This window comes from Schistocerca serialis, chromosome 1, assembly GCF_023864345.2.
Source record: "Schistocerca serialis cubense isolate TAMUIC-IGC-003099 chromosome 1, iqSchSeri2.2, whole genome shotgun sequence".
NCBI classification, from domain to species: domain Eukaryota; kingdom Metazoa; phylum Arthropoda; class Insecta; order Orthoptera; family Acrididae; genus Schistocerca; species Schistocerca serialis.
Genome location: NC_064638.1, coordinates 720,212,960 through 720,226,299, shown reverse-complemented (window position 1 = coordinate 720,226,299; position 13,340 = coordinate 720,212,960). Strand labels below are relative to the sequence as shown.

Below are 13,340 nucleotides of genomic sequence, written 5' to 3'. Positions count from 1 at the left end.
CGACTCCGGTAGTGGGCTGCCTCCACAATAATTTCTACAAAAGGTTATTACATCTCATAAACATGGCATTGTCCAAATTAAAATTTTTTTTATCAAGCAGCAATAATCCTCTATAGTCCATATTGAATGAAACACACAACATACAATCAAAAATTATTACGTAAACACATGACATATGAATTATTATATTACAAATTAATTGTTACAGGTTTTCACACCCATTCTCAGGTAATCGTCGATATGAAATATGAAGTTCTAGTTATAATACATCAGAAAACACAATGCAAATAAACATTCTTCTTTTCCAAATGTCCGTTTAACAGCTAAATGTTCTAAACATGTCTTACCCAACTACATCAAGGAGCTTGAACACTCTCATTTCAGACATTCGCCCTAATCGAGTTCCCCTTCCTCATCTGGGTTATCCCTGTTCTCGTGTGAGTAGTACCTTTTTATGTTTTCCACATGTTCCTTACCATGCACTCTCTTTGTCCGTGCATATTCCAACTCCACCATGTTAGGATGACCAATTTTTATAATACTGTATGGTCCCTTATAAACGTGATTGAATTAGTGTATTTCAGAGTTTATTTTCTTTGATTTTGCACGAACCTTTACTAGTACCAAGTCTCCCACTCGGTAAGTTATCGGTTTCACTAGCTTGTCGTGTCTTTCCTGTCTTTTCCTAGCTTTCTCCTTCATACTTAATTCCACTAGCTCCAATTTCCTTTCCCAAGTCAATGAAATTCCTGGTGAGTAGACTAACAACTCACGAAAAATACTGTTGGGTTCTTGATTGAGCAATACTTCACATGGTGCAAACACTGTAGAATCATGTGGGAGGTTATTCCTGACCCGCTCAAATTCTTCCAGATATTCTTTCCATGAACCATGCTTCCTATGATTATGTTCGGCATAAACGGTTCAATTCCTTCATTGTTCGTTCTGCTGGGTTAGAAGCTGGCCTATACCTAGAAATGGCAATTTGCTCTATTCTGTGCTCATTTAGCATCTCTGTCCACTCCTTTGACCTAAATTGTGACCCATTATCACTCAAAATTCGCTTAGGAATACACACCTTTTGAAAATAGTCTTTCTCAAAATGGTTAATGATGGCTCTACTAGTGGCTTTCTTCAACGGGTAAAATTTTATGTACTTGGAAACCAGTTCTTCCACTACTAAGATTTGTGTGTAATTCCCTCGTGAGGCAGGAAGTGGCCCAAAGAGATCCACTGCAACTATGTCCTTAATTGCTGTTGGTACAATTGGATGCATATATCCTTTATGGTGTACTGTAGTCGTTTTAGATTTTTGACAGGTGTCACATGTACTCAGTATCTTACGTATACGCCTTCCCATGTTGTTGAATGCACAATCTAACTTCAACTTTTCCAGACACTTCTTCGGTCCATAATGCGCATTACTATAGTGCGTATACCAAATTAATTTTTCTACCACATGCTCAGGCACACAGAGTTTTCAGTTCTCCTCACTCTCCTTGTTTCTTTTATAAAGTATCCCACTATGAATATAATAAAATGTGCGTATTCTTTCCTCTCCTGCACACCTGTATTTGGTTTTAATTGTCTTTAATTTCTCGTCCTCGTTATGTTCCCTGCGCACATTCTTTAGGAACTTCCTTATGAATTCTTCATACTGTACTCCCTTCATCAGGTTAATTCTAACTCCTTCTCCTTCTGGCCTGTCCACCAACATTCCTCTCGAGTCAGCTGGTAATCTTGATAAAGCATCAGGTATTATATGTGTTGCTCCTGGTTCATAAATTATCTCGAAGTCATAGTCCTGTAATGCCAAGGCCCATCGCGTTAGTCTGCTATGCCTCAGCTTGCTTGTAGTCAGAAATGTAAGGGCCTTATGGTCAGTCACTACTTTCACATGCCTCCCGGCCAAATGATACTAGAAACGCTTAAACCCCCACACAATTGCCAATGCCTCCCTTTCAGTAATCGAATATTTCCTCTCCCAAGCATTTAAACTTCTGCTACCGAACGCTATTGTTCTTACACTCTCACCATTTCCGCTCCTCTCCATTTGGTACAAATGTATTCCTAGTCCATAGTCAGAGCTGTCTGCTCCTAAATAAAAATCCTTGGAAAAATCCGGGTGGTACAGTATGTCTGCACTATATAGTGCTTCCTTGATACCCTCAAACTCGGTTTGGCACTCTGCACTCCAATGCCACGGCATCCTCGCCTTGGTCGATCCCCTCATACTCGGGGCATTAAGTATAGATCCTTTGACAAATTTTCTATAAAACTCACAAACCCCAAAGAATGCTCGCAACTGCTTCTTACTATGGGGGGTCGGAAAATTTCTAATAGCCTCCATTTTACTAGGATCAGGATAGATACCCTCCTCGGATATTATATGGCCCAGGAATTTTATCTTTGATTTGCCAAATTCCGACTTGTCCAGGTTTACAGTTACCCCTGCACTTTCAAAAGCTGCCAAGATTGCATCCAATCTATTCAAATGTTCTTCCCATGATTCGCTTGCTATCAAGAGGTCATCCACGTAGACGGTGACCTTTTTAAGTAACTCCTCGCCTAGTATCTTATCCATCGCTCTTATGAATTCAGACACTGACACATTAATCCCAAATGGCAACACTCTAAATTGATAGCACCTCCCTCCATAAGTAAATGCTGTATACTGGCGGGACTCTGTGGCCAATGATATTTGCCAGTAACCAGCAGTTAAGTCGATGTTACTAAGCACCTTTGCTCCTCGGAATTTTTGAATCAGTTCTTCTATAGTCTCAGGTTTGTCCCGCTCCGGCTCGATGATTTTGTTCACTGTTCGCGCATCCAAAACTATCCTCACCTTTCCATCCTTCTTATCAACGACAAATAGGGGTTTGTTATATTGACTGTTGGCCCTTTCTATAACACCAAGGTCCATCATCCTCTGTATCTCTTCATCTACTGCTCTTCGGTTCACCTGGGGAATGGAATACTGTTTTATATTGAACGGTTTATGGTTCTTTATCTTTAGTTTACACTCCACCCCTTTCATGATACCTGGCCGTTGAGAAAATACCTTACAATGCCTGTATAATACTGTGGCTAATTTCCTCTTAGTCCCCTCATCTAGGTGTGTCATCTCCTCCAACTTTTTATTGATCTTATCCTCTTTATGTCTATTCTCTCGTGCTAATCCCTCAAGGTATATCAACACTTCTTCTTCTAGTTCCTCTTCCCCGAATCCCATGGTGGGTTCCTCTTCATGACACAAATTTATCCTTCTGAATTCCTCCTCTTCTTCGATTGCACTCCCCTCAGCAAACTTTAACCTCTTCTCTTCTCCCTTTCTTCCTTTGACCTTGATAGTACCTTCATCAAAACTCACTACTGCATCAACTTCATTCAACCAATCTATCCCTAAAATAATTGATGTGTTCAATCCGGCCACCACCAAAAATGTTGCTTCGTATTCTTCTCCCACTATCTCGAAGGTAATCAACACTTGTTCTGTAATAGGTTTACTCCTTGCACCCAACGCGTTCACAATTCTCACTCCACTCACCGGGAAACTAGGCAAGCTAATGTTTGCTTTTAGTACCTGTTCATATAACCTCTTGGACACTGCACATGCTTCACTTCCTGTATCGACTAACGCCTCGATATTCAGTCCACATAGCTTGATCCTTATCATGGGTAGTATGGGTTCTTTGGGAATCCTACTTCTTTCCTCCAGTAGATCTTCTCTCAGATCTCCACCATTGTCGTGTCTTAGTAGGTTTACTCTGGTCCTTGTAGCTCTCACTCCTGACCGGACCTCATCTGGAGTGTCATTCAGTTTTCCGGTCTCTCCACCTCTTCTATATGCACTGTGTCATTCATTCGCCTATCCCATCCTCTCTCATGATCTCTTGGTTCTTCACTCCTTCTCCAATCATTTCTCCATTGCCGTTCACCACCATGGTTCCTGTGCCTATGGCCACCACCTCTTCCTCTATAATTAGACGAATTACCAAAATGATTCCTTGGGTCATTACTTCCCCCTCGGTTTTGATCATTAGCTTGATTGTGTTCCTGTGATCGAACAGATTCCAACTGTTCCAGTATTTCCATCAAGGCCTCCCTATCTTTAATTAGGCTCCCGGATACAGTTTCTTGCATTCTCCGGCTCATTCTTCTTTTTATCGCTGATATCATTACGTCATCACTCAGGGGTTGTTCCAAGGTCTCGTTCAATTCCCACAAATGGTCAGCAAACTCTCTCAACGTTCCTCTCCATGTACTAAGTGACTTGCGGTGGAGTAAGTCCTCAATTGCTGCACACTGATGACTTTTGGACCAGTATTTCTTCAAGAATTCCTCTTCAAACTGATCATAACTAGTAGTCCCTTCCTTCTTCCTGACTCCCCAAGTGAAGGCCTCACCTTCCATTCTATCTATTGCAAATTGAATCTTGTCTGAGTCTTTAAGATGTGCTGGGAAAACTCCTTTTAACCATTTCATAAATATCATTGGGTGCAACCCTCCTTTTGGTCTAAATTTCTGCCCTGTATTATTTTGGACGTACCGATTATCACTGCTCATCAAGGTAACGACTCTACCTTCCCCAATGGTTAAAGTGGCATTGCTAATTCGTTTATCAATTTCTTCTGTCTTGCTCTCCAATTGCTGCACTCCCTGTTGTAATTGCCTGACCTCCATTGCAACCCTCTTGTTATCCTCTTCTCATTGCACGGCTATAGCATTTCTCAGATTGACAGCCAGTTGGTTTTGCCTATCTCCTATCCCCTTAACCGCATCATTGCATTGTTTCTGTATCTGCGTCACCTCGGCGATTCGATGATTGCAATTTGTTTCCACTTCGTTGATTCTTTCTCCCAATTCGGCTTTCGTTTCTTCAATATCGTCTTCCATCTTTTTTGTTAACTTTCCTTCCATCTTCTCCACGTCTCCCTTGATTTGGTCTATATTCTTCTGTAGCTTACTCTCTCTCTCGTCGAAGTCCATCTTCAATCGTTCTTGTAACTCCTGCATTTCTTTCTTCAGATTACATTCCATCATCATCTGCGACGTTTTGATCTCTTGTAAACCCTTCTCTAATGATTCTCGGAATATTCTTCCCTCTTCTCTTGTTTCTTGTAAACCTTTCTCTAATGATTCTCGGAATATTCTTCCTTCTTCTCTTGTTTCTTGTAAACCTTTCTCTAATGATGCTTTATTTTCTTGTAAACCTTCCTTTAATGATTCTCTGAGACCTTTCTCTAATGATGCGTTAGTTTTCTTTATCAAGTCTACCAACATCGACCACCTATCGGCATCCTCTGAAACTGGCTTATCTCTCGTCGTTCGTCCCGGTGTCTCGGGATAACTAGTTGAATGTGCTAATGGGCTTTCTAATGACAATCCATAACCACTGATTCCTGAATCATCTCTGTCTTCCTGTCCTATCCCTTTCCTTTCAACTACTGCCTCACAAACTTGCTTATCTTCAGTAGACATGTTTGGTTTATTTTTAATGCACAGGCAAGTAATATAAAATAACCTCTAGTAACCCAAAACACTCCTCATTACCATGAAACTAATCAAACAGTAACTGCAGTATCTTCAGTTAATCCCAAAATTGATACAATATGTATGAATACCGAACATAACAACTCTCAAAACCTAATAACTTCAAATATCAATTGTCACATACACAGCTTATGTAAAATTTTCTAAATAAGATAAATCACACCACTCATACAATCTATAAATGTAAAATCCCCAAAAACAATGAGCATATCTGTATAATTACCATTTAGACAACGCAGTATGCATAAATAAGTATGCTATATTTCAGAGTATGTTTCGCAAACTTTTAGGAAATTACTGTAATTGGGCACTTTTCCTAACGCGAAACTCAGTTTACAAATGTTTATTTACCGCGAAGACTGCACACTACAATTTAATGTTATGTCAACCAGTCGTCTTCACTCACCAACTGACGTTACCACGAGTCGCGATGTTTTTACGTTTGAAGTGGGCGTGGCGCTGTACTGCTGCCGGAGCCGCGTGAAGTCGCGCTGAAGATCTGTGGCGAGTCGTCGTAGTTCTCCGTCAGCCGCTCCGTGGCGCTGCAGACGGGCGTAGTTTGTAGTTCGGCCGCTAGATGCTGGGTCGGCGCTCGGTGTCTCGAAGTCACGCTGAAGACCGTCGGTGTAGTGCGTCTGTGCTTGAACTACTCCTTGCACAGGTAGTTGAGATGACGTGTGAAATCACCTGGCAGATCGAAGCTCTTTGGCGCAGCTGCTACACGGGTCTGCGTGACGTCACTCAATAATTGCGTCGCCACAATACATTGTCGTCCGTATAACAGTTTATGGGTCCACATGAAGCTGTCCGATTTTCACTATTCAAAAAGCAATTTCAGTCAAAATATTACCACTAAATACTTCTTTAAGGCTTTCGTGACGAATTCTTAGTTCGTTTTGCTATAGTAATGTTCACACGTGTCTTTCTTTAGTGTTCACTTTTCACAGTTTTTCGTGCGGATTTACGCGTTTGCACATTACAACACAGTTTATCAACACTGTTATTCTTATCTAATATGGCAAGGAAAAAGTTTAGTCACAATCGTAAGATGCTATTACTTCGTATTGTTCAAAATGCACTGTTTCTTGTCGCGATTTTAAAGTTTATACTCTGTCTTCATCCGAAATTGGAAAAATATTTTCTTGCGTTAAGCAAGGTAAAATTACCTATTGTTCTTTACGATTCGTCCGAAAATTGCACTTCTCCTTTCACGGTAAGCCAAGGGTGTAACACCTCCGAATTGTGTATCCCGCTCGATCGGGATCTGAATAGCAGCCCAAATAATAATTAATTAATGTGACCGTGTACCTAATGGGGCTGGCAATCGGATTTGATTGCTACGGAGTTGTTACATTCCATTTTGTCCTTCTCAATGCTGTAATAATGAAATGTCTGGTACCAAGAAGAACAACAACACAGCTTCACTAATCAAGAACCTATATTCGTCTCAAAAACACAAAAACAAGGAGACAGCCACTGCCTTCGTCATACATATTTAACTACGGCTAATCTCAGCACAGGCTTCTTCGTTATTCATAATCGTCACATGCTAATACAATCCAACACTGCAATCCAAATGATGCCGGCGCGGTAGATGCGAAACCAAAAATATCGGCACAGAATATCACTGATCCCTCTCGCAGTTATACTTCTTCACTTCCCTGTATTATTCTAACACAAAGAGGTTAAACCGCGGCGATGGCCACTCCCTTTGTCGGTAAGCCTTGTATTACAGCAACCGGCCTCCGCACGGCTCGGCCCGCAACCTGGGAACTGACTCAACTCTACCCTCGCTCTCGCAACCCGACACTATCGATTGTTTGCCCTATCGACCTGTGCCGAGTGCAAACTTATGGTAAGGGCCTACGGACCCCTTACAATGTTGATACACTTTCCTGTCTTTTCTGTAGAGTAGTGGTGTGGAGCAGGGATGAAACTTAACAATGTATGTAACTTTGCAACACAAGGAACATTTTCAACCAAACATTGTAGATACATAAATTACTAAGTGAAAACAAAATACTCTCATGTAAAGAAACTTATGGCTGTCACTGGGCAGGTGTACAACTATTATTAGTGTTAAATCCATAATTTTCATGCTCACATGGCTCATTGGCGACAGTCCTTGTAACATTTACTGCTAGATGTGGCCTGTGAGGGTGAGAAGGGATTGACATTTAAAAATAATAACAAAAAATGAAATTAGTGTCAAATTCATAGTTTTCAGGATTGCTTTTCTACTTGGTGATAGTCTCAGTTATAGCTTAGTGGGAAAGAACATTTTTGAACATTCTACAACATTTTATTGGGAACTTAACATGCAATAAATAATTTTCCAACACCTTTATGTTCCATGGAACTGGTATATATTAGTAACCAAGCAACACAAGGTGAACAGTTGGTGTATTATGATAGTCATTTGCTTAGTGTGACCAGCCAACTAGACCTTACGAAAAATGTTATTAAATAAAGGTCTGACTTAGAGCTATTTCAATACTGCTACAGAAAGTGACTTGTTCCCTCCCCCCCCCCCTCCCCCCTCCCCTGCTGGAATGTTTTATGCTGTTATGTTGTCTTACAATAGGTGGAAGGTATTCGTTAATAATGATACCATTATGGATTCAAAAATCTATTCCTGAAGGATGTAAATAACTCTTTTGTACAGTTTTTAGACTTAAATTTGAATTAAAAGCTATGGAATGGGTCCATTATTATATTGTTGCAGGTCACAGCAGTGGGAGTGCCAGAACTGTGGAAAGATTTGTGAGCACTTGTCAAATTCAACATGCTTACCACCAACAAAAGAAGAATCAAACCTTATAAAGCAAATAGCTCTGAAGGTAAGCTCTGTACCTATAATGTGAAATGTGGCTTGTAAAAGGTAACTTTGGTTAATGGAAATGTTTTTTCCTGTATGTAATTAAAATGTTGTTAGTTGCAAGGTGTTTTGTGAAGCAATGCTATCTTGCCACTTAATTGTTCAGATTGTAGTTAAAATTAGTAGTTTTTGGAAGAGTTCATATGATTTTAAGATAAGTTGTCTATTTTGTGATGAGAAACTAAATGATTTCTTAGGGCATTATTAAACATAATAATCAGAATTCTATAATGTTTGTAAGATGTGAAGAAAATATGAAATTTTCTTGAATTACTCAGGGAGAGGAACCATCCGAGAGTGCAGATGGTACTTTGCGACAGCGCCGAGCAGATGTTGTGACAGCAGAACTAGTCCAGCAAGGTATTCCAGCTGAACAAATGGCTGGTTCTGACAGGAGTTCAGCTGCCAGTAGTGATTCTCGAGGAATGACTGTTCTTGTTTGGTTTCTGCTTGTAGCTATTGCATTTCTTATTGTGCGGAGGGTGTTCCTCCTTTAATTTACTTCTGCTTGTTTACAGCTTTCTGTAAAGAGAGATTTATTAAAAATATTGCATTTATTAAAGATGAGAATATATTTTGTTTTTAGTGGTGGAGAGATTTAGATTATTGATTAGGGAATTTTCTGTTTTGCTACAAATGTAATATATTTCTGTATATTGAGCCCAGATTGTACTAAAGACAAATATGTTATATTTTGTATGATAAACTTGTGTATGAAATGAAACAACTCGAGGAAGTCTAGAAGCAAAAGGTCTATTAAAAACCATGCCCATTATCTCAGTGATGTTATAGTCTGAGCTTCTTCTGTTGCTCTAATGTACAGAGCTCTAGAGATGTCTATCATGCTTTCATAATCCTTTAATAGCTGGAATACACTCTTCTTGTATGGTGTAATAAATGTTTTCATATTTGATTTAGGAAAGTAAGAAATCCTTCCTAGTCACTTTGTGTTGCTGTAAAACTGTAAATAAAGTTATTATAGAATTTCAAAAAATGAGTATGAATAGATGGGACAGACCTGTTAACAATGGCTGGAAATTTCATTTTCTGTAATGATATTATACTAAACTCCTTGATACCTTCCATTAACAATGCCAGATGTGGTTGATTTTGTGTTGTTGCAGAAGGTAGATACGACACAGTAATGTCATCACTGCCACTTCCCTGAAAACCCAAGAGTATTTCATCAGCAACTGATTCCTGGAAAGTCTGTATGTCTGATCAGTATTTTAACTTTGACTTAGTCATTCAGTGGCTGTGATGACACCATAGCTTGTAAGAAAGGAGGATGGTATGTGGCATTTGAAACTGTGGGAAAAAGTCTGTAGATAGGTCCCATTGTTAACTTCCATTTTATGCTATCCCATTAATTATCTTGCTCATGCTCTAGAGGCCTAGGAGTGCAACCATTTAACGAATTACGTAGTAAACTGACTTGCCCTGTGTCTCACTTTAGCTGTGCTCTGAATGAATAAAGTTGTAGTTGAGTATTTCATTTTCATCCTGCTTTTAAATGAGATCTGGACTACCAGCAGCTTTTGTAAACTGGCATATACCACTCTGTACATGCATGTGGAATAAATTTTAGGGTTTAAAGATAAAACTTCAAATTTGCAGTGGAAACTTACTCATTTCTATCACAATCATATCAAGTGCAAGATAACTCCCACTTCAAACAAACAGTTAAAATACGATGTTGACATGGTGAATGAGGTCTGTTCAAAAAATTCTGGAACATTCATAATTTCGTGCCAATCACGTGTTGGAGCAAAATGCATTTGGCATCCCTGTACATGCCTGTGTTTAATGTATAACTGCTGGAAGTTTCATTGTTGTGTCTGTTAGTTATTGTTCATTGCTGTATTGAGTAAAGCATTGTGCTCACAGTTTGCGAATTTCTAGATGGCAGAGTTAGAGGAGCAACGTGTCTGCATTCAATTTTGCAAGAAAACATTTACAGAGAGGCAGCAAATGATGCAGGAAGCCAACAGTGATGAGTGCTTAAGCTGTATTCAGTGCTACGAATGTTTCACTCAGTTTAAAAATGGCTGGATGGGAGTTAAAGATGACCCTTGTTCTGGAGGCTCTTCAACGTCTACCGATGATGCTCATGTCAGGAATGTTAACGAAATTGTGCATGCAAATCGAAGAGTGACTGTCAGAGAGATTGCAGAAGAATGTAACATTTCAGTTGGATTATGTCATGAAATCCTAACACAGCATCTTGGAATGCACCTTGTTGCTGTCAAGTTCGCCCCACGGCTCATGAGTCAAGAGCAGAAAGACTTTCACCTCACACTCTGTGAAGAGCTTTTGGGTCACGCAAATGGGAATGAGATGTTCCTTAAGAGAATCATGACTGATGGTGAAACATGGATCTACGGTTGTGATGTTGAGATCAAGGTTCAGTCTTCATAGTGGGTCAGGAAAGAGTCTGAGACCAAAAAAATGTCATCAGGTCAGGTCAAATGTGAAAGCTATGCTGATAGTTTTCTTCGACTTTGAAGGATTAGTTCCATCATGAATTTGTGCCACAGGGATAAACTGTTAATCAGTGGTACAATAGGGATGTGTTGTGGTGCCTATGAGAAAAAGTGAGAAGGAAATGGTTTGAAATGTGGCAAGACAGTTCATGGCTCATGCATCATTATAATGCACCCACACATTCATCCCTGTTAGTGCTTGACTATTGCACAAAAAACAAAATCACTGTGCTGCCTCATCCTCCATACTCTCCAGACCTGACCCCTGCGGATTTTTTTTTTTAATTTCCAAAGTTTAAAACGCCCTGAAAGGATGACTATTTGCAACAATAACTGACATAAAAGAAAATAAGCAGATGGCACATCATGTGATCCAGCAAGAGGCATACCAAGACTGCTTGTGGAAGTGGAAAAGGCATTGGGAGTGGCCAATTGTGAAGGAGAGTATTTCGAAGGAGACCATGCGCAATAAGAAAAAGGTAAGCATAGAAAAATTTTGTGGACAGAGTTACAGAATCTTTTGAACAGACCTCATACGTACAGGATGTCTGTGAAGGAACTCCTGATTTCTAAATTAAAGATCTCAAAAACAAAGAATGATAGGTGAATGCGATGACAGGTATGTTTACTGTGAAAGCTGTAAGAATTTTATACAGAAGTTTCAAAATTGTACGAGAGACTGCTAATGCTAACTGCTTGCACTGTAATTGCAATATGAAGTACCTATAAATAGTGCGCCATAGCTCAGTGTGTTCAGTTCCACCCTTGAAATGTGAAAGGAGGTTGGCATACTGAAGGAAGAGGTTGAAATCGTGTCTTCCATTGAACGATGTGTTTCTGGTGCTGGAATATGTCAAGATAGAAAACTGTCCTATGCTAGCAAGGTGCAGTTTTCAAACACAATTTTATCTACCAGGTGGGCAGCATGACTCACGATCCAGTAAGGATGTTTGTCCCATGCAAATTCCAGTTACTCTTGAAATCCCAGTTACTCTTGAAAATGTCACTGCAGTTTCTGTAATTATTAAACAAAATCCAAGGAAATCCATGTGAACACATACAGCAGAGATTGGTTTGAAGTGTTTCAGCACACAGAAAATAGTGAGACAGAGCCCTCACATTTTCCCATTCAAAACCCAAAGGCCATTGCTGTACAAACTGTGTGATATAGAGCTGTTGCAATCATTGATAATGAAGAATTATGTTGGCTGCATCTGGTTCACAGATGAAGTGCACTTCCACCTGAATGGAGTTTTGAACAAACAAAACTGGAGATTTTGGGATTCTGAAAATCCCCATTTATGTGAAGCTGTTTGGGCTGCAGTTCACAGCAGTGACATTATTGGCCTTTTTTTACATTCAAGAAACAATCACTAGTGAACATTACATTGCAACCTGCTTGTCACAGTCAATGCAAAACTCCCTATACACACAGCTATACTTGAATTCTTTTATCTTGGCGGCTCGCGCATGCCCGCCCAGACGCGGGAGACTGCTGCGTTGCCAGTTGCACACGACGCACGCGCCAAGAGAAGCAGCGCCATAGTATAGTATAGTTCGCAAACTTACGTTTAGGGGGGAACGCGCAGTACATGAAGTAAATCCACCACGGCCGCATTAACCCTTTCGCTGCTACAAAGACGTGCTCCCTGCATTCCGCGCTGTGCGCGATTTTGTCACTGCACTGCTCGCCTGTGCAGACACATGGTGTTCCGACTGCTTTGACACTCTTATCATTCGATTCCACAAAAACTATTTGGCTCAAAAATTAGATTTTTACACATCTTCTTGACTGATACCTTCCCCCCATAAATGACTTAATTTTGTTTCGATGTTCAACGCAGCTATTATGCAGCATTAAATATAGTTAACCATTGCACGAAATTTTGAAGAGTTTGCAGAGGTAAAAGTTCATAGAGTATACTTTCCGTATGGTCGATTTTAGTTGTCACAATGTTGAGAATGAAATGTGGACAAGATACCTAAATTTCATATAAAACTTACTGTATAACAATATCTCATTTAATTTAAGTACCACATAGGTGTCGTATGTAATATTGAGAAATATTCCATCTTTCTCGACTGTACTAAAAGTTTTATTTACACCGGGCACATTTGGCTTAATTTTAAAGCACCTCAATCAATCAAAAGGCAGTACACAAAATACCTTAAACAAAACTGTGGACTTACAAAAACATTAGGACTTGAATATACCGTCTATCAGTGAAGTCCTCTGAGCTATGTCAAATATAATTTTTGTGTGTGGCACACACAAACAACATTTATTTGCTTAAACACTGATCAGCCAACACAAACGTTGAATATTGTGTTACCGCAGCACAAAACTACGAAAGGTGACTTGACAATGGAGGAGACAAAATACTGTCCATTGAAGATGCTTCAAAAGAGAGATACGCGTCTGGTCT

At 39.8% G+C, this 13,340-nt stretch overlaps 1 protein-coding gene across 1 annotated transcript in view; it reads left to right on the top strand.

Moving 5' to 3' along the window:
• The window catches only part of LOC126481349 (ubiquitin-conjugating enzyme E2 J1-like), a 65,312-nt gene extending 56,311 nt beyond the window's left edge, over window positions 1–9,001 (top strand). Inside the window, exons 5-6 of the mRNA XM_050105047.1 lie at window positions 8,279–8,393; window positions 8,710–9,001. Coding sequence (XP_049961004.1) covers window positions 8,279–8,393; window positions 8,710–8,928 — 334 coding nt within the window. The 3' untranslated portion in view covers window positions 8,929–9,001. The remainder of the gene's footprint in view (window positions 1–8,278; window positions 8,394–8,709) is intronic.
• The last annotated feature ends 4,339 nt before the right edge of the window (window positions 9,002–13,340 follow it).